The 22,462-nt window shown below is 40.9% G+C and overlaps 1 protein-coding gene across 1 annotated transcript; it reads left to right on the forward strand.

Annotated features, from left to right (window-relative positions):
* Positions 1 to 826: 826 nt before the first annotated feature.
* On the forward strand, positions 827 to 4,716 carry LOC110693820 (serpin-ZX-like). Its single transcript, XM_021870971.1, has 2 exons — positions 827 to 1,321; positions 3,665 to 4,716. Exons 1-2 carry the CDS (start codon positions 932 to 934, stop codon positions 4,442 to 4,444), a joined length of 1,170 nt encoding a protein of 389 aa, XP_021726663.1. The 5' UTR covers positions 827 to 931; the 3' UTR covers positions 4,445 to 4,716.
* Positions 4,717 to 22,462: the final 17,746 nt, after the last annotated feature.

A 22,462-nucleotide genomic window follows, 5' to 3' on the forward strand; every position in this document is an offset into this window, starting at 1 on the left:
CCACCCGATCTCCCCCTTCCCAAACCCGTCGGAGGCCAAAGATCCTTGCCGACGCCGGCAACAACGCCCTAACCCTGACCACCTATCCCTTCCCCATGAAGGCTTGAACCACCACCCAAAAATTCAAAAACCCTAAAACCACCACTCGACTTTAGGGTTTTAGGATTTTTGGGTGGTGGTTTGATGGGGGAATGGAGTAGAGTCGGCTGTAAAAGGGGCGAAATGGGTTCGTCGGCACGGGGGAAAGGGATTTGGCGTCGGCCGGTGATGAGAGGAGGTTTTACGAGGGGAGGGAGAGGGTTTTTCGGGTGGGGAGAGGTGGTTCAGGGGAAGGGTATGGGCTGCGTGGTCGGGGTTTGGGTCAGCAGGTGTTCCGCCGGCGCCGGATAGGGATTCTTGCCGTCGGTTGAGGGTGGGGAGGAGGAGACTGATTGGCGGTCGAGTGGTTGCCGACAAAGGGGATTTTTTTTTTAGTTTTATGTATTTTTTTATTTGTTTTTGTAAACAAAGTACTGTAATTTTTTATTTTAATTTTTTTTTTCAAAAAAATTATAAAAAAATTACCAATGATATTGTGACACGTGTCACAAATAACCCATTAAACAGATTACCAATAGATCACGTTCCATTTTTGGCAAATGTGTGTGAAAAGTTGTTCTATTTAAAAATAATCTAAAGATCGTTCCATTTATGTTAGATCCATAAAAGGTACGGAGTACTAAACAACGATGCTAAATTTTTTTCCAAATATGCTAAATTTATTATTCTTGACAAATTTTGGAAATAAAAAAATAATGTCAAACAAGCTCTAACATGGACCAATAAAGTTTCCTACAAAGCTCATCGCAATCTCAGCATTTGAAAACAAATAACCAAAACATCCTCCCCTGTCTTCCATTTCCATCCTTTGTCCAAATAACCGACCTCAAAAATGGACCTTCGACAAGCAATCACCGACCAAACGGACGTCTCCCTATCCCTCACATCACACGTGTCATCAATCGAGGCAGCAAACACAAACCTTGTTCTCTCACCATTATCACTCCATGTCGTACTAAGCCTCATCGCAGCCGGGTCATCCGGGTCAACCCGTGAGCAGGTTCTATCCTACCTTAAGTCCAAATCCTCCGACGATCTCAACAAGCTTTCTTCTGAACTTGTGTCGCTTGTTTTCGCTGATGGTAGCGCTTCTGGTGGCCCCAAATTGAGTTTCGCAAATGGGGTTTGGGTTGATCAAACTCTTCCTCTTAAACCCACTTTTAAGCAGATTGTTGATGATGTTTATAAAGCTGCTTCTAATCAAGTCGATTTTCTGAACAAAGTATGTTTTCCCTTCTTTTTGTTTGTTTGATTTGTTTTTTTTATTAAATGTTTTTCGTGTTTTGAGTTTTATTTGTGATTTAATTACGTTTAAATGGGAACAACTTTTACAGACAGGGAATATTAGATTTTGCGGGAATTTTAGGAAATTGCTTGATTTGTGTGTTCCGTTATATTTTGCAGAAATTAATTATATTTTTACTCTGTTGTTTATTTGCTTGGAATTTGATAAACTTAAAAGCCCATTACTGTATATGCAGATATTATTTATCGATTCTGCAAGGATTTTAGATATATCTGTGTTTAAGTTTTGAATTTTTGTTTGTTACATTGAAATTGTGGTGCAAATTATATACAGTATAATTCTTTACTATGTACTAACTCTAATATATGGTTGTTCTTTCTAATTAAACTTGATTTGAGTTCAACAAAATAGGTAGGTTTTTTTTTTTTTTTTTTTTTTTTTTTTTTTGAAAGAAACAAATTAGGTAGTTGATTTCAGTTCATTTTGCAGTTTTTCTAGATGCTTGATTTTGATTTTGTGTGTGTATTTGTTTTTTTTATTATTTTTTGAAAGGGTGTTTGTGTTTATTTAATTGTTTATAGCTGTTAAGAGGCTTTGGGGTTTTCAAATTGTTATCAATTCTTTCCTCAATCCTTAAGCATATAGATCTTGGCAAGTTGGCGTGAGAGGTGTGAGTGAAGGATATGCTTTTTGCAGGTTAATAGGAATTAAATAAACCCTTCCATTGATGTTAAACATATAACTTGATCAATATCTCTGTATTATGAATGAAAATTTCAGAAATTTAGTTGTTATGCCTAGTTTATGTTTTGGTATGTCATCTGATTTATAAGTGCTGAAAACTAAAAAGCAATTGTACTTTGCATTAGTCTACCTTGATAAGACTTATAATTGCTGAACACCGGCTATTATGGTTGTTTTCATTTCCAATTAGAAGGTTTAGTTAGGATTGTTGTTCAGCATGCAAAGTTTTTGCTGTTTTATGTGATAGAATTGATTTATTGACATTAGCAAATTATATGTGCTTATGCTTGATCGTGTTATCATGCAATAGAAGTCTAAAAGCATTGTTTATCCATTTGAGAATAATTACAACTCAAGAATAAAGCCCATGGACGGTACATTTGGCATTCGGCATTCATTGATTCCTTTCTTTGATGCTCTTCTGACAGATGCTCCTCTATTCTGGTAAGAATTGATGGGCGAATCAAACTTTTCAGATGTGATAATTCGATTCTTACACTGAATTTGGGAAACTTTGTTATCTCTTCCCCTTCTATCTTTTCTCAAAGAACACCTTTTTTGTGACCATCACTTTTTTTTTTTCCTTTGAAGCCAAGTCCAAAACTAAATGTTATTGCTTGTTATCATCAAGTTCAGTTATGATAGGAAGAGAACACATAGACAATGATGCTTTATTATATTAATTAGTACGGAGTATGTTATCCACAATATATGGCAAGTTAGTTATACAAGTGTACAACAAAATTATTTTACCATTTGGAATTATAATAAGGGAGTTTTGAGGGAGAGGGATATGGTACAAATTATGATAATTTTTTAAACTAAGATTGGAGCTGGAAAGTGTTTTATCTTTTAGTATATATTTTATAGCAAACATTATTCTTTTGCGTACATGAATCAATTATTACTACGGTAAAATTCACATTGACATGCTATTTATGATATGAGAAAAATAAATAAAAAAAAAATAATAAATAAATAAAAACCCTTAAGAATCAAAACTGCTGGACCCAAAGGTCTTTTTTTCTTTTTGGGCTTATAAAACAGCTTCCACCTAGCAGGGATATGTTCTAGTGTTGGAAGACCAGTTGTCCTCTGCCTCTTGTAACTTTACAGGTTAATAAGATTTATAGGTTGTGTGCTCGCAGCGCGTAACTCCTATCTTTATAATTATTTTTTTTCGGTTTGGTTGTCTAACGTACTCAGTGACAATCATTGACTGTCATGTCAAAAGAATTTACATTGGAATGTTCTGTTTTCTCAAGTATTGTGGCTTATTTAGAGGCTAGAAATACTTGAGAAAACAGAACATTCCAATGTAAATCTTATCTGCTTTCCTCATCTACAAGTATGTTTTGTTCCATTAACCATTTATTTATTACTTGTATGTAGTTGGCATTCTTAATTTTGCTCCATAAACTCAGACACCTACTATGATTAAGTCATGACAAAAGGCATGCTGTAGTTTTGCGCATGGCCATTTTTTTTTTATTTTTTATTTTTTTTTTTGACACTGCCCTAATGAACACACTATTCACACGGTCATGCCACTCACACTTGGTTCTTTTTATGTAGGCAGTTGAAGTGGCCTCTGATGTGAATTCGTGGGCTGAGAAGCAAACTAGTGGACTTATCAAAGAGTTGCTGCCTCCTGGGTCTGTTGATAACACAACCAGGCTCATCTTTGCAAATGCGGTTTACTTCAAGGGAGCATGGAATGAGAAGTTTGATGTTTCGAAAACAAAGGAAGACGACTTCCATCTACTAAGTGGTAGCTCAGTTAAAGTGCCTTTTATGACCAGCAAGAAGAAACAGTTCATCAGAGCTTTTGATGGATTTAAAGTCCTTAGTCTTCCTTACAAACAAGGAGAAGACAAGCGACAGTTTTCCATGTATATCTTCCTTCCAGATGCTAAAGATGGGCTTCCAGCTTTGATACAGAAAGTAAGCTCTCAATCTGGTTTCTTAAATGAACACCTTCCATTTGAAAAGGTTGAAGTGGGGGATTTTAGGCTTCCAAGATTCAAGATTTCATTTGGATTTGAAGCGTCCAAAGTTTTAAAGGGCTTAGGAGTCGAATTGCCCTTTACAGGGGGTGGCCTCACTGAAATGGTAGACTCTCCCGTGGCCAAAAATCTCTATGTATCGAGCATTTTCCAAAAATCCTTTATCGAAGTCAATGAGGAAGGTACTGAAGCGGCAGCTGCTTCTGCTGCTGTAGTAGCTTTAAGGAGCATAATGATTCAATCTAAGCTGGACTTTGTGGCTGATCATCCATTTATGTTCCTTATAAGAGAAGACATGACTGGAGTTGTGCTATTTAGTGGGCATATTAAGAATCCTCTTGAGAGTTAGAAAGTTCGAGTTCTGAAGCAATGCGATAAAAATATCAGAGAATAATACCACAGCCATACATCAGTTAACTTTTTCACGCTTTAGTTTGATTAAATAGTGCCTAGTTATCTTTGTATTTTTATTGTGTGATGTTTTGCATAATTTTTCTATTTACTGTAGGAGATACTGTCTGTATTGTGCATGAGATCTTGGTGTTTGGCAGCTAATAATATAACTGTGTTTGATGATAATACAGCTACTCTGATAGAGTACAACTAGCCATGAATTGTGCATTTGTGCTTCCTCTTTAGTTTTTTGAATAGTTTCTCTGATCTCATAATAAGAGGCTTTACCAGATGCCTAAGAAAAGGTACCAGAATCCAAGAGTTTGCAGTGAAATTTATATTGTTGAAATGAAATGATGATCTATAGGCCATGGCTTCAGTTTGCAAGGCTGAATTGGCCGGCGGCATGTATTGTTTTACCCTGTGTGTATCGTTTTAACTTGTCCCGTAAAGTAACCTTAATGGTCACTGCAGTTCTATCTGTATATTCTCATGCACCATCAATATGAATAATGTCGATCTGGTATGGTTTGTCAAAGGATTCTCCAAGTGAACATTAAGGAAACCTGTTGGGATCTGGGCTTGAGTTGCTGATTTCCTGCTTTAGAACAGCAATTATAAATATTCTTTTTCTGATCGTCACAAGTTTTCTCAATTCCTCCATTATACATTATACTTGACTACTTGAGAGCACGCAAAAACAAAAAAGATTTCTTATTGTCATCTACTATTACTATCTCTACAAAACACACTGGCATATAATGGAAATATTCCTCTATTGCTAGTCTAAGAACAAGGATCAAACCTTCACAATAAAGTGAAGATAAACATTTGTAATTTGGCTTGGAGGTCACTAGAATGGAATTTTTGAAGATCTTTTTTTAAGGCCCGTGATCGCTTCAATAAGCGCAATTTTATTTTAGAATACCTGTATCCAATCAACAAAAGGTGTCTAAAAAAAAAGTTTTAAGTAGTGGTGTGAATATCACATGATGAGTTAACACTTGAAAATAAAAGCAACTAGGTTAGAACCCGTGCTATGCACGGTTTATATAATGTCTACTTTTAGTTTGTACATTTTTAAAATAAATCGCTTATACATGAATATAAATAAGAATAACGTGTATTTTGTAAATTTAAATTTTTTTATTTTAATCAAAATTACGATATAGTATATGTTCAACGTTATCTAATTCATAGTTCAATGTAGGGGTCATTTGTTAGTGTGCTATTTAAAATTGTTTCAATTTCCTACGATAAATTGATAGATTTTAGTTGTAATGCAGAAGCTTCTAATATTTAAATATAAAAAATGTTAAATATGATAGCTTTTTAAAAAAAAGAAAAAAAATGATATCTTGCATTTAGGCTTGAAATTTTTTATTGAAAAAGCGACACGTGGACAATGGTAATGCCAACAACTTCTGTTTAATAATAGTTAATATATTATTTAAACGGAAAAGCAAAGCTAGTGTCTCACAAAAACAATATTTAAATAAGATATGTTCTCATAACTTATATGCCTTTCCATAATACATGTGTTTAAAATGTAATTTCTGATTAATTTTCCTAAATTGAATAGATTTTATGATGGATTAAATTGGGATTGGTTTATGTCATCTCCCTATTATTTGTTATTATTAATTGTTTAGTTAAATTTCATCTAGGATTAACTGAATAATTTTGTGAACACCAACTTAAGTGCCAAGATAGAAACATTGCGCTTTACTCACAAAAAGGTGGAAACATTTTAATTGTGAGAGCCTATTAAAGAGCTGAATTTCTAAGGGGAAAATTGATTTAAAAGAAATTCGAGCCTAGATAGTGCAATGAAATGCTTGTTATGTGATTCTTGATTTTTCTTTTATTTTTAGGCCTTATTCATTTCACCTTATTTTTGAAGAACTAAAATTATTTTTGCTGAACTTAAATTGGTTTAAATGAACTGAAATTAATTTTATTATTTCTCTATCACTTCTTGTGTCCTAGATTACATGACATAATCAACATTGTATACATGTCAATGCACTAGTTTAACTTTATTTTTATATAATTAATAATTGATGAAAATTATTTTAAAAGTTATATTATGATACATTATATGAATTCCTGTCTATTTTTGTAAGGTGAAGAGATTATTCACATTAAACTTACAAGCTTAGAGGCGCACGCAATGCGTACACACTTTCTTTTGCTTACTTTCTATTTACTTGACACATTTTTTTCTTACGAAAATGTCTGCAAAAGAAATAAATTATCTCACTACCCACATGACCACACTATATATATGGAAGAAATTACCTCTAACCCATTCACTATATAACAAAGAAATATATTCATCTTCCCCTTTCATACAATTAATTAAATTAAATTGCCTAAAACTAAAATAATTTTGTTTGGGCCAAGTCCATTTTCCTAAGCCCATTGACATGGAATTAGGAAAATACCTCTCCATGATCCAGCCCATCATTAGTCAGAGCAAAGTATAAATTTACCCCTAATCTGTCGAATTAAGTATAACTTCTACAACCTGAAAGTACAACTATAAAATAGCTCTCCAATCATCAATAATGGTAACTTTTTCCTGATTCTCTTATCTTCTCTCTCTACATTCTCTCTCTAAAATACACACACTCTCTCTCTAGAAAGTACACTCGCTAACTTAAGCATCAGAGGGGCTATCTCTAGTCACACCCCCGGGGTAGTTAACCTTCTCTCTTTTGCAGGCCAAGCTCTCGGACAGCAAGGCGGAGCCGAATGACACTTGGACATTCATTGGACTTAGCCTGTAGGACATCTTGATATTATTACCCTAATCCCGAGGAGTATCCTATTTCCAGAAACATGTGGCTTCTAATTGGGTTGGAAAGTAGACTTCAATATCTTTTCAACGACATATTATATGACTTATTTGGACTTCTTAATCAAAAGAAATTATAAACACAAAATCTGTAAAAAAGTTGTCCCAGCGCCAAATGACGGGTCTGTCGACTGGCGACAATACCTGTCGCCCGGTGCTGCTCCTATCGTCTGGCGCTAACTCCTGTCGTTGGCGACAGGAGGTCTTATATTCTGAATAGGACTCGAACTCTTTTCTATCGTTTTCGTGTTATTTTTTCTATAAATAGGGGTCGTATCTCCCTGTTTTTAATCATTCACAATCATCATCGATCTCTCTCTCTAAAAGCTAGAAGCTTATTCTTTCTCTCTCTCTATTATTTTTCTAAACCTTCCCTCTCTCAAAATTCCTCATACATTAGTTCTAGACACACCTAACCAAGTTCGAAGTTGTCTTCGCCCTAGACGTCAAAGGTTGAATATTTCTGAGGATTTGGTCCCAAATCTCTATTTTAATTATTTAATTTAATTGTTTTTTTTATTATTTTCCTTGAAGTTACTAACGTGTGTATTCTGTTATTAGAAAGAGGTATGAGGCATCGAAGTAAGTACTTTAATTGTTTTATTGATCTTTTGATATAGAAATCATGCTTAGATTATTTTGTCAATTCCTAGGATCATGTTAGGATGTTTTATTGCTTCCTAGTATCATGGTTAGGGTAATAACTAAAATTTCTAATATCAAGTATGTTTATTATGATGATTCCTATTTCTTTCCTAATATCATGTTAGTATCATGTTAGGGTTGAAGATTTGATCTTTAATGCTTAGTGGCATGCTAGGGTTTGTTATTAATCATGTTAGTATCATGCCTAGGATCTTGCTATTATTATTAAGCTTTAATATTATTATGATTATGATTATGATGATGGTTAATATCATGTTGCTTGATTTTATTTATTTTTATTGCTTGATCACGCCTTTTATGCATGTTTAAAGGGAATTTGTACTTGTAGTCATGCTTAATAAGATAATTAATAATCTTGTTTAGGCTAACGTGATTATAATTCAAGTGATTGTCAATAATAGTTTTGTTTGTGCATTAATATTCAACCAACATAGATTAAACAAGTTTAGGTTTAACCTATTGATTGTATGTTAGTCAGAAAGCGCACATGAATACGAGAAGAATAAAGTAGAGGCCTATTTTTAGGGCAAGTTCAATCTCTTTTGGGTTGGATTTGTACCTTCATCCCCGAACTTCCAGACAGGGTTCCAGACCTATTGGAGTTGACGATCTCCTGGATCGTTAATGGGTGTAACTTTCACCCTGTGAACGGTTTACAAGTTCCTAAAACTTGTTGGCGACTCTTTTGCTCTAGCTTCCTTCCCTTTGGACGCCACCATGCTTAAGTTATGATTACAGTGGGGCTCAAGTGTGGGATGGCTTGAAATATTCCCTACAGTACTGCAAATGAAATTTATCATGTTTTGAAAAGTTTTTCGGGGTAAAACTTCTCTGCAAGCTCACAAATGTTTTCCACATTAAAGTGTTTATAGCTGATTAAGGGATTTTGCTCCCACCAATCGGAATGCGCCACGTGGGCCAATCAGGTCCTGCCAAGTGTCTCCCAGATGGAACTGTCAGGGCATGCCACGTGGCACACGCTTATTCGTCCACCTTGGACCTGTTATGTCATGACACGTGGCATACTCCATGCCTAATGGAGAAACCGGCCACCCAGGCCCAGCTTCCGAGGGAAGCCCAATCAGCCCTAGGTTAACCTAAACCTAGGATTGGCACGTTTCCCAAGGTTATAAATACCTCCCTTAATCCTCATTAAGGGGGGATTACAGAAAAAACACATTGATTACACACAGAGTTACAGGCTGATTACGCTAAAAACTCACATTAAACACTCTCACCTAGAGAGACCTAATCACTTTAATTTCCGCATTAATTACTCCTTAATCAAGTACTAACTTGACCGTTGGAGGCGGAGCTCCCACCACCAGGAGTCTCCGTTGTTTTGCAGGTACAGGCGTCCGGTTCAAGTCTCGGAATTGTAACTCTCCCGCAGGACATCAGAAAACCCCGAAACATTTGGCGCCGTCTGTGGGGAGAGTACTTCTGAGATGGCATCCAAGTCTGTACCGACTCCTGAAGAGAGGCGTCCCCTAGACGACCCTCAAGTTCAGTCGGACCACGATAATGAGAGTGAATTTGAAGTTGAAGCTCACACAGCTTCAGACGGGACCCTAAGGGCCCGACGTACCCGTCATACCGAAAGGAGGGAACGGGAACATCTTCAAACTGGAAGTGAGCCAGCAGGCGCACCGCCTGTTCGGCAACAGCCGACTGATGGGTCTGCTCCCATCACAAGGAACGAACTCATGACCTTCATGAGGGACTTCAAGGGAGAGATTCAAGAGTTGATCAACAAGAAGCCGCCTGCTCCAGTCAAGGAGCAGTCGGCTAAGAAACCCTCCACTTCACTGAAGAGGAAGCCAGTTCAAGGGCGAGAGGCGACTCCTCATCCTAAATCTAGGAAGCGGGAGCCACCTGCCCTTGATTTCACAAAATTCCGTTTTCCTACAGGAAATAGGAAACATGTTCGTCATATTCAGGCGGACGGGTCGAAGCAAACATTCACAGACGCTCGGCTACTGCTAGAGTAGAAGAAGAGTGACCGATTGTCAGAGTCGGCCTCTACTTCAAACTTCCAAGACAGTCTGCGAAATACCTCAATGAGGCATACGCAGTCGTATCATGAGAGTCAGTCAGGCGGCACCTCCCGTCAGTCCGGCTTTCATAGCGACCAGGCGGTACCAAACTTACCGTTTGTGCCGCAACAACAGTATTTTTTGCAGCCACCTCCGTTTGGTGGACATGCAGCAAAAAATGTCCAACCTATGGACTGGCAGCTACGGTTGCTTAGACTTGGTGAACAGCCGTCGGCTTTCTCCAAGGAAATTACTGAAGCCGCTCAGCCGGCCAAAGTGAAAAATGTATTAGTAGGCGCCTATGACGGCACTACTAACCCAGAAGACCATCTTATGGCCTTCACCAACCTGATGTACCTTCAAGGGTTGGATGATCCCACCTGGTGCAAGTGTTTCCCAGCGACTCTCAAAGGAATCGCACAACAATGGTTCGGCAACCTGCCGACTGGTTGTGTAAATAGCTTCAGGACGCTTGCTTACTTATTCACCTCCAACTTCGCCATGAACATCCCTGCAAAGAAGACGACCCTTGATTTAGGAACAATTCAGCAGGGTGAGAAGGAGGGGCTTCGTTCTTACATCAGGCGTTTTAACCTGATGAGAATACCGGATGAGGTAGCCTATACTGACTTTTTCAGAGGTCTCAGGGACGGGTCGACCTTCAAATTTGACTTGGTCCGAAAGAGGGTGGCGACTCTTCAAGAGGCCTTGATTGAAGCGGAAGCCTATATACAGGCGACTGATCTTTGTACGGTAAAACAGTCGGACGGGAAAAGGTTCGACAAAAGAGAAGGACGACAGAAACAGTCGTCAAACACAAATGAGAAGAGAAAAGAGGTCTGGGCGGCTGATTCCTCTAAACAGCCGGCCCAGAAAAAGAAAAAAGAATTCAAACCATACTCCCCAAAGTATGCATTTAATAAGGATAACCAGTTTATCCTAAAAGAAATCAAGGGACGGATCTCAATTGAGAAGCCGGTCCGCATGAAGGGTTCTGCAAACAACCGGAACCAAGATAAATTATGTGCTTATCATGATGATGTTGGTCATCACACTAATGACTGCATCAGTCTCATGCGGTATCTGGACCGCCTAGCTGAGCAAGGTGATCTTGAAACTTATGTCAAGAAATCTACGGGGAACACTTCTTCAAAAAAGCAGTCGGCCAAAAAGAATCAACAGGCTGACAGCTCCGACACAGATGATGCAGTCGTCTACACCATTGCAGGCGGCTTTCGAAGTCCATGAAATGCCAGGAATTAGTCCTGATCTGGCGGTACATAAACTGGCCGTGGATCCGAAAAAGAAGCCAGTACGGCAGAAGAAGCGGAACCATGGTGAAGAAAGAAGTCAGGCGGCAGCCGCCGAAGTTAAAAAATTACTTGATGCAGGGTTCATTCGGCAATGTTACTTCCCAGACTGGGTTGCAAATGTGGTGCTTGTTAAAAAGCCGAATGGCACCTGGCGAATGTGTGTAGATTACACAGACTTAGACAAGGCGTGCCCCAAAGACAGTTACCCTCTGCCTAAAATTGATAATCTGGTCGACTCAACAGCCGGCCATGCTTTGATGAGCTTTATGGACGCCTACTCTGGTTTCCATCAAATTCCTTTGTGGAAGAAAGATCAGGAGAAGACGGCTTTCGTCACTGATCAGGGGTTATACTGTTACACGGTCATGCCGTTTGGTCTTAAGAATGCCCCGGTTACCTTCCAGCGAATGATAAACACTGTGTTCTTTGATCAGATTGGGAGAAATGTCGAGGCATACATTGATGATATGATTGTCAAGACTAAACTTCAGAAAGATCATCTGTCGGACCTCCGAGAAACTTTCGCCACACTCAGGCGGCACCATGTCATGCTCAATCCCAAGAAATGTGTATTTGGGGTTGAGTCTGGGAAATTTCTCGGATTCCTTATCAATCAAAGAGGAATAGAGGCGAACCCTGAGAAGGTGCAGGCGGTTATTGACATGCAGTCACCTCGTACCATCCGAGAGGTTCAGAAGTTAACAGGTTGTCTGGCGGCCTTGGGAAGATTTCTAAGCCGATCAGGCGACAAATGCCTATACTTTTTCCAGGCAATTAAGAAAAAGGCAAGGTTTGAATGGGGGCCGGATGCTGAGGCCGCCTTCTAGAAATTGAAAGTTCACTTGCATTCCTTGCCGAGGCTGGTCAGCCCTTTGCCCAAAGAAGTACTATACATGTACCTGGTCGTCTCTGATCATGCGTTAAGCGCTGTTCTCCTTGCTGAAAGACATGGCTGTCAGCTCCCGGTCTACTTTGTCAGTCATGTACTGAAAAATGTCGAGTTGAGGTATCCCCTAGTGGAGAAATTTGGTCTTGCACTCTTCATGGCTGTTAAAAAATTGAAGCCCTACTTTTTGGCACATGCAGTCGTCGTGTATACAGACCAACCTATCAAGCGGCCACTGACCATCATTGAGTCGTCAGGCCGAATGATCAAATGGGCCATAGAAATACAGAGTCTCGAAGTTACTTTCGAGCCTAGAAAAGCAGTGAAGGGGCAAGCCTTTGCTGACTTTATTGTTGAGATGACTCGTCCTCCTGAATCTCAAGTTCCAGACCAAGTCTGGAAGGTATATGTGGACGGAAGCTCTACTTCAAATGGTTGTGGAGCAGGCGTCATATGTCAGTCGCCAGAGGGCGACAGGTACGAGTATGCTTTACGCTTCAGTTTTCAGGCCTCAAACAATGAGGCAGAATATGAAGCTTTACTAGCCGGGATCCGCATGTGCAAGGCGGCAGGGGCAAGAAAAATAGACGCCTGTTCCGATTCATAGTTGATAGTGAGTCAGTACAATGGCGAATACGTAGCAACCCATCCGGCCATGATCAAGTATTTACAGGCGGTCCGACAAGCAGTCGGCTCCCTTGAGGATTTCCATCTGATCCAAGTGCCGAGATCAGAAAACAACCAGGCGGATGCACTGTCAAAATTAGCATCATCCGCCTCCTCTGATACTCCTCGAACTATTTTTTGGGAAGTAATGGAGAAGAGAAGCATCGAGGAAGACCCTATTGGAATCCTAGACAGAAGCTCAACGTGGATGGATCCAATCAGGGCATATCTGACAAACGGTACACTGCCGGATGATCATCAACAGGCCGCAGCACTAAAAAAACGAGCCACCTGTTTTGAAATAATAAAGGGAGAACTTCACAAAAAGGGGTACCTTCAACCCTTCTTAAAGTGTGTTACTCCAGAAAAGGGACGAGAGATACTAGACGATCTTCACTCTGGTTACTGTGCTTCTCATATAGGCGGTAGGACGCTTGCTCAACGGGCAAGGCGGCAGGGCTACTTTTGGCCTACTTTAGAAGCAGATGCAATGGAGATGGTGAAAAAATGTGACAAGTGCCAAAGGTTTGGAAAGCTAATTCACCGTCCGGCTACTGACCTCACTACCATTCATAGCCCACTACCGTTTGCTAAGTGGGGCATGGATATTTTGGGTCCATATACGCCTGCTACAGGCGGAAGGAGGTACATACTTGTTGCCGTCGAATACTTCACTAAATGGGTAGAGGCGGAGGCTGTAAAGGGAATCAAGACGAAGGATGTAATTTCATTCATTTGGAAAAATGTCATCACTCGTTTCGGGGTTCCCATGTCTATGGTTTTTGATAATGGTCCCCAATTTGAGACGCCTATTCTCAAAAGCTGGTTGGGTGACCAAGGAATTGCACACTACTTTGCATCTGTCGGCCGTCCACAAGCAAACGACCAGGTAGAAGCCTTAAATAAAATCATCTCAGACGGTCTCAAGAAAAAGATTGAACGAGCAGGCGGCCTATGGGCGGATGAATTACCACATGTTCTCTGCGCCATTAGGACGACTGAAAAAGGGGCGACTGGAGAAACTCCATTCCTCCTAACTTATGGTGCGGAAGCTGTTATTCCAATAGAACACTACGAGCCGACTCTTCGAGTAATGCTATATGACGAAGAGGCAAACTGGGAAGCCATGCGCCTGGCATTAGACTCACTTCCTGAAAGGAGGGGCAATGCTGTCTTGCGCCATGAAATTTACCGCCTGAGAATGACTAGATCATACAACAAAAAAGTACACAGGCGTCCACTCAAAGTGGGGGACTTTGTACTTAGAAAAATGGAAGCAGTTGGTAGGGCTAATGAGTCTGGCAAACTAACTCCCAACTGGGAAGGACCCTACCGAATCTGTGAAGAGGTCAGGGACGGTACCTACCGTCTGGAAACACTAGACGGACGACCGTTGCCTCGAACTTGGAATGTAGACAATCTTAAGAAATATTTCTTTTGAATGATGTAAATAGTCAAGGGCTACTTAATAAAAGTTTGCACTTAATGATCAATTTTGTACTAAGAGGGGCATTCCTGCTGAAAAACAGTCGGCTACTCTCCATGTTTAATTTTTATTTAAGAGGGGCATGTCGTTTGTACCTTTACAGTCGGCTACTCTCCATTGAATATTTCACTCTATCTTCAGAGGGGCATGCCGTCTGTACCTTTACAGTCGGCTACTCTCCATTGAGTATTTTACTATCTTCAGAGGGGCATGCCGTCTGTACCTTTACAGTCGGCTACTCTCCATTGAGTATTTTACTCACAATAGGGGCTTGTCGTCTGGACATATAGTCGGCTACTCTCCATAAGAAGATGGCCGACTGGTTCCAAACACATAACCACCCCCCTAATACTTCGCTAAAAAGATTAGGGTCTGGCCGACCCTGTGCCTAACAGGCGGCTACCCTCCTTTTACTTAGCACCTACGTTCACCAAGAACTTACCAAGGCCATAGGCCGAATGATCAGACCAGGCGCCAAGCCAACTGATCAAATCTTCAAAACTAATACGACCTGTCCCAACATCATAGCAGGCGTCCGGCGGCATCCCTCCGGATGAAATTCGTCGCAGAGAGCAGCTCCCTTCTGGGTGGAACATTGCTCTATAAACTAATTACACGGCACCTATACGACTGTCCCCAAGGGCAACCACGTAGCCGTTTTTGAGACAAGGATAACTCTATCACTAACCAAACCAGTGGTAGCAGTTGACATCTGAGTCAGATGACCGCCTGTATTACTTGGGATAAATGCAGGGGGTACCTCTTGAGTTAATAGCCAACAAACATTGGCGAATCAAGGGGTCTAGCCGGCCTCCGCCGCCTGGTACCTCTACTACTCAAACAAGAGTGACGGCGACTGAGTAACACCAACGTTAACTCATAGTCACTCCCTCAAACTTGGTATGGAACTTAAAAGGTTTGAGTTGACCGCCTGTTTTTTGGCAAACAGTGGCACTCAACCACTACTCCTGCTAGGTTAACAACTTATGAGTTAAAAGCCAACAAACATTGGCGAATAAAGGGGAACAACCGGTACCCACCGCTTGATACCTCTACTAAGTTCCTTGGCAACTAAGTAACAATCATGTTCACTTGGTTAGACCACTTTCCTACTTGGTTAAATTTACAAATGACAGGACCGCCTGCCTAAAAAGGATCCAGTCTTTAAAATAGTTCGAATACTGATTGGATAAATGGCCGACTGATCGTCTATCCTGGAAACAGACAACCAGTCGTCCAGGGGCATAGGCGGCATGACTAACTATCCGTACCTGTCTGCAACTATCGGCCATGTAAAACAGTCGGTCTAGTGAACAATTGGATATTAGAATATTCAATACTTAGACAAATTTGAAGCAAAACAAAAATACATTAAAAAGAAGCCGATCATTAAAGACCGGCAAAATATTCAAAGCCCCGGCCCCCTGGCCGGGTAAATACAAAACAAACGGCACGCAGGCCGTGGAAAGAATACATAAAGCTTAAGAAGGGGGCAGATCTTCAATATTAGCAGCTGTCGCCTGGTCAGCACTCTTCTTGCTGGACTCGGCTTCAGCTGCATCCTTTTTTGATGCATTACCCCCAAGCGGCACAAGCGCTACTACCGGCTCCTCCTCCTCCAACGCTTCCTCCAACGCCTCTTCCTCAGCAGCCGCCAGGATCTCTTGATTATATGTATCAGAACACTGGCGGTACGTTTTTTCCCAAGAGGCAAAGTCGGCATTGGGGAAGAGGCGGCCCCAAGTCATGCGCTAGATTTGAGCGGAGTCTTCCATCATCTCCCGGACCAACTCTTTCTTGTCTTGCTCGGCCTTTTCCAAGAGCTCCTGAGTAAGACTCCTCTCCTGGGTCACCAGGCGTTCCTTTACGTTGGCCAAGGATTTCTCCAAGGCTTCGTATGAGTACATCTTTAGGCGAAGAGGTTTCAGCTCGGCCTTGAGATAGGTGATGGTCGCCTCCAGCTCGCCATTCCTCTTCTGGGCCGCCTCTAACTGAGCCCGAACAGCGGCGGTAGCCTGCGCCTGATAATAAAGAATATCAATGGTCAGAACTTCATTTTGGGCAATTTGAAACATTGCCTTATCACAGTCAGAAGCGGCCATAGCTTTTGCATCCTTTACCTCTTTGTTCTTCCGGTTAAGCGGCTTGCGAAGGCCGTTCACTCGGAGCAGGGCCTAAGTACAAAGGAACAGGCGTCAGTTTCCAAACAAAAAGAAAACAGGCGTCCTGGAATTCAAATACTCAAAAATATGCTAAGTATACCTCATCAAGGACCCCTGCAATCCCGTCTAGGTCAAGGGTGCCGACACCCCTGACCGCCTCCCTTTCAGCTGGAGGAACGGCCCTGATCATAGACTTGGCCACCTCTACCAAGTCAGGCTCCTGAGGGCCGGATGCATCAAGCATAAACAAACGGATTAGACCTAGTAAAAAAGGGAGCAAGTCTAAAATTTACAAGGACAACTTCATACTTCTAGGCGGCCCAGTTGGAGTTTTAGAAGAAGTGGCCGGCTGTTTCTCAGCCGCCACATGTTTCCTGGCATATCCAGGAGAGCTCGCAATAGCCGTCCTCCGGGCCTTGGGGTCCGGCTATTGGGAAGAAGAAGCCCTTGGAGCACCCGTCTAAAAAAAAAAAAAAAAAAAAAAAAAAAAAAAAAGTCAGTATATGCATAAACACAACTCCAAAAAAAGGGTGAAAGGTTCGAAGCCCACCAAGGGTGCCCCCTTCTTGGGGGAGTCGGTTGAAGCTTGTTGCATGATGGAGGCCCGCAACATGGCCGCCGCAGTCTTGGAGGCGGTAATTTTGCTCATGGCGTCAGCTTTAAAAACAAACATCAAAGTTAACAAAAGTCATAACACGAAATGTATGGAACAACAGAGTATTCGTCAGGCCGACTACCTCTTAAGCACCGACTGCTGAGGCCACAGGCGGCCAAAAAGTACTCGTCATAGAGCCATTTGAAGCTCGGGACGCAGTGCAGGGGTACTTGCTCTCGTACCTTTGACTCTACTTTAAAGAGTCCTTTATCAAGGATCTCTTTCTTAGCCTTGGGGGGAACAGGCGGCATGCTACGGCCGCCTGCAAGAAGGGGCGGATTCCTGTTCCACCTATTGAAGCGCTTGTTCAGCTCAGTGTCTGAACTCTCAATGATGAGGAAGGTGCTCCGCCAGTCCTTCCACTTGTTTGCTTTACCTCTCGTCATGAGGTAGCCCCTGTGGCTTGTCAATTGATACCAGCCGGTACCGCCTGCCTTAGGGGTCCGACTGAGATAGTTCATATGGGCGAAAGCCTCAAAGCTCGGCTCCACCCCGTGCAGTTCGCACCCGGCCACATAGCCGAGTACGTTGACCCAGGAGTTTGGGGCTAACTGCCATAACCCCAACTCATACCCATCCAAGATCCACTGAACAGCCGGATGTAATGGGAAGCGCAGCCCTGCCTTGATGGCCGCCTCGTAGCAGCCAAAGCAGGCGCTATCATAACTGGTACCAGCCGGTCAGACGACTGTGTCTTCTGGATCCAGCACAAACACTAAAAAGTCGGGGCCCATTGTGTGGTTTGCGATAAAGCTCTCCATTTTCTCTTGCATGACTGTGATCCGGCCCCGAGGTACCGTGCAGTAGTAGGGGGTATTTTGCTCTCGGTAAGAGGCGGATGGCTCCGCCCAATTGTCCCCCTTCTCAACTGCGTGAGAAAGCCTCGCCTATTGCAGGCGACTGTTTTTCTCTTCTGTGTCCAGAGAAGCATGGCCAGAAGAGCTAGACTCGGAATCGCCCTCTGACGAGTCCGAAGAGGACGACTCCTTCCTCTCCCGGAGGGGCCCGCCTCCTCTCTTTGAAAAGGAGCAGAATTGTTAACTGTTAAATGGGAAGGGGTCACTATGACTCCTCCCTCAGAATTGCCGGCTTTCAGGCCGCCTTGTTTCATTTCCACATCTGGCGCCTGGTCAGATGTTTCACTAATCGGCACCCTGTGGGAGGAGCCGTCTGAATTTGAGATCCTAGTAGTCTTTTTCGTTCTGGCCATCCTGCTCTACATAGACACAGATACAGTCGGACTTTGTATAAAGGGCAAAGATAGGTCCGGAAAAGGGCAAGCGGCACTCCTAGTCCTAGATTCAGCCGTCCCCGGTGACCGGCTGATCACTAACCTAGGTCGTGTCGTGTGCTTCCGTGGTGCCATTTCAAAAAAGTAAAAAAGAAAATTAAGAGTAAGAGAACCGACAGTTACCTGAACGAGTGACGATTGATGAAGTTCTGAAAATCCTGTGCAGTCGGCTTGTCAGAACAGGCGGTAGGCAGAAAAGGTCCAAAATGTCAGAGCAAGTTAAGGGGTCCGAATGTTCTCTCACAAAGTTCTCAAGTGTGAAAATGACTCAAGACAACTTTCCCTTATATAGGCGAAGTGAGAAGGCGAAGGGTCACTTTCAGAATTCAAAATTTGGGTGGGAAAATCTCTCGGCCTTTCGCCGGCTGACACTTGTAGCAGGCCGTCGCCTGTTACAGTGCGGCACCTGTCACAGGTAACACGTGACCAGTCACGTGCCACCTGTGAGGGGCAAATGATTAAGGGATTTTGCTCCCACCAATCGGAATGCGCCACGTGGGCCAATCAGGTCCTGCCAAGTGTCTCCCAGATGGAACTGTCAGGGCATGCCACGTGGCACACGCTTATTCGTCCACCTTGGACCTGTTATGTCATGACACGTGGCATACTCCATGCCTAATGGAGAAACCGGCCACCCAGGCCCAGCTTCCGAGGGAAGCCCAATCAGCCCTAGGTTAACCTAAACCTAGGATTGGCACGTTTCCCAAGGTTATAAATACCTCCCTTAATCCTCATTAAGGGGGGATTACAGAAAAACACATTGATTACACACAGAGTTACAGGCTGATTACGCTAAAAATTCACATTAAACACTCTCACCTAGAGAGACCTAATCACTTTAATTTCCGCATTAATTACTCCTTAATCAAGTACTAACTTGACCGTTGCAGGCGGAGCTCCCACCACCAGGAGTCTCCGTTGTTTTGCAGGTACAGGCGTCCGGTTCCAGTCTCGGAATTGTAACTCTCCCGCAGGATATCAGAAAACCCCGAAACAATAGCCATCATTAGGATTCATATATGTACTTAAAATAAGTAACTTCGTTGCTTTTTCATTAAATCGACTGTTTAGTTCTTGCAGCTGTTGATCCATAGTAGCTGTAAACACAACAATTCTATAATGATGTTCCACTGTAATGATATCATTGTTACGCCGAGAGTGAATTATATCAGAATAGGAAGCAGCTATATTAGGGATAGAAATGTCACGACTAGAACAGAATTCTTGTAACTTTAATAACAAATTATTCCAACCATTGTCTCGAAAGTCCTGAATTGAGTCTTTTGTGCTAGCAACTAAATCCATGGCATTTAAAATGTCTTGTGATTTAAATTGCAAAGCATGATAAAGTACATCCGTGAAACCCATAAGTTCTTGCACCATATGTATGGTCAATATAAAATCGAAGGCTAACAACCTTTTTAGAGCATACATAGCATCCCCATGTTGAGAATATGAGGCTCTACGATCAATGACAATTTTTTTCTAAAACCGTCCGAGTGGCATTAAAACATCCTTAGTAAACTACAAATTTACTTTAAATGTGAACTCCACCTCGTATCCCCCAGTGCCTATTTTATTCAATACTTTCTCGGTTTCAACGGCCTCAATTTCAATTAGATGCTCCAATTCAGATATTTGTCTATCTTGTAATTCATCATGACGCTTAGAAGAGGAACTAACAACATTCACAATAAAAACTAAATCTTTAAAAAAATCATGAACTTCGGATACTTCTCTTGCCGCAACAATAAGAGCCAGTTGTAATTGATGCTAAACAATGCACATAATATAAATAAGGACAATCATTCATAAACAAAGCTTGTAAGCCATTCCATTCCCCACGCATATTACTAGCTCCATCATATCCTTGTCCTCTAATATATTTGATATCCAATTCATGATTAGATAAAACGCTACAAATTTTTTCTGCAAGTGTTTTGGAGGTTGTATCTTTGACATGTACTAACTCCAAAAAACGTTCTCGTAGAATTCCATTCCTATCAACAAATCTTATAACAATAGCCATTTGTTCCCTTTTATATATGTCACGAGATTCATCAACAATAATGCAATACTTAGAATCACCAATCTCTTCACGAATTTCTTTTTGTACTTTTTGAGCAAAGATGTGAAAAATTTATTTCTGAATGGTCGGATCTATGTAAATGGCATTTTGTGGGGCATTACCTAGCACAACCTTTTGTACCTCCTCATTGTATAAAGTAATAAGTGTTAGAAGCTGTAAAAAGTTTCCCTGATTTTTTGAATCTACTCCCTCATCACGTCCTCTAAAAGCACATTTTTGAAAGGTAAGCCATCGTACAACTTTTATTGAAGCAGTTAGCCTTAAACGATTATCAGCAATCTGTTTTGGAGTAAGCTTTTCAAAAAGTGTGTCAACGTGACTGTAGACGCCCAAATGTGTCTCCCCAAAACCAAACCTAGTGATGAGTACCTTTCATGTCGAGTCATAATCGAATGAAGCGAAAGTGTGGAAAGTCTAGTGTTGCGGATAGTTTAAATTTCTTTTCTCTTCTCTCTGTTTTTGAAAACTTATTTTAAGAAAACAGCCAATCCAGTTTGGTTGGTCCATGATATGGATCCAATAGTAGTGTAGTTGGATAGGGCTTGACAAGAGCTTTCCAACGATATATTATAAGCCCAATTCCGATAAATATTGAGGAAGTTATGACCAATTTACCAAACTGGGCCCGATTTGAGATTTATATGCGGCCCAATGATCTAGGGGAGGGCCTAATATGATTTATCATTCCTAATGCAATTAGGAATGTTTTAGTCTTCTAAATTATTCTAGAAGGTTCTTTTCATTCCTAATTCAATTAGCATTGATAAATTGACTTTTGTTGACTTTTTCAGAGTTTTAAATAAAATCAAAAAGCATTTTCGAGGAAAAGATACGATTTTATCCTCCAGTACGGTAAATTTATTTGATTTTCAAAAACGCGTCAAAAACAGGACTAGCGCCTGACGCCAGGCATTGGCACCTGGCACTAGGACCTGGCGCCTAGCGCCTGGCGCCAATTAGCTGGTGCTGGCGCCAGCTCTGTTTAAGGTGCGCCAGCTCTGTTTCACGTGCGCCAATGCTCTGTTTTGTAAATTTATCTTTTTGGCTGATTTTCTCTATAAATAACACATTAAAAACTCCATTTTCATTCATCAACAACCAGTTCTCAATTATATTCACCTACAACCAGTTTTCATTCGCATTCATCAATTCTCTCATTCTCTTTTAATCATTCACCATCCATCTCTCCATCTCTATCTTTTTCTAAACTTGCTTTTTACATACAAAATTCCGCATTCGCAAGATCTAGAAACACCTAGCCATATTCGAAGTTGCCTTCGTCCTAGACGTGAAAGGTTTAATTTCTTAGGGTTTGGTCCCAAATCTCTCTTTCAATTATTTAATTTGATTGTTTGTTTATTATTTTCCTTGAAGTTACTAACGTGTGTATTTTGTTATTAGAAAGAGGTACGATGCATCAAAGTAAGTACTTTAATGGTTTTTATTGATGTTATGATGTAGAAATCATGTTTATGTTGTTATTATGATATTCCTAGTATCATGTCTAGGGTAAATTTAATATTAAATATGATTGTTACGATGCTTCCTATGTTCTTCCTAATATTTATGATTGTTAGTATCATGTTAGGGTTCAAGCTTTGATTTTTATTGCTTAGTGACATGCTAGGGTTTGTTATTAATCTTGTTAGTATCATGCCTAGGATCTTGCTATTTTTATTATGCTTTAATATTAACATGAACATGAACATGAACATGATTATGATTATAATTGTTATAATTTATGATGATTATGAATGTTATTATTATTATTATTTTGATGATTATTATTTTGATTATGACGATTATTATTATGATTATTATTTTTATGATTATTATTATCTTAATGATGATTATAATTTTGTTG

This window comes from Chenopodium quinoa, unplaced genomic scaffold (genome assembly GCF_001683475.1).
Source record: "Chenopodium quinoa cultivar QQ74 unplaced genomic scaffold, ASM168347v1, whole genome shotgun sequence".
Taxonomy (NCBI): Eukaryota; Viridiplantae; Streptophyta; class Magnoliopsida; order Caryophyllales; family Amaranthaceae; genus Chenopodium; species Chenopodium quinoa.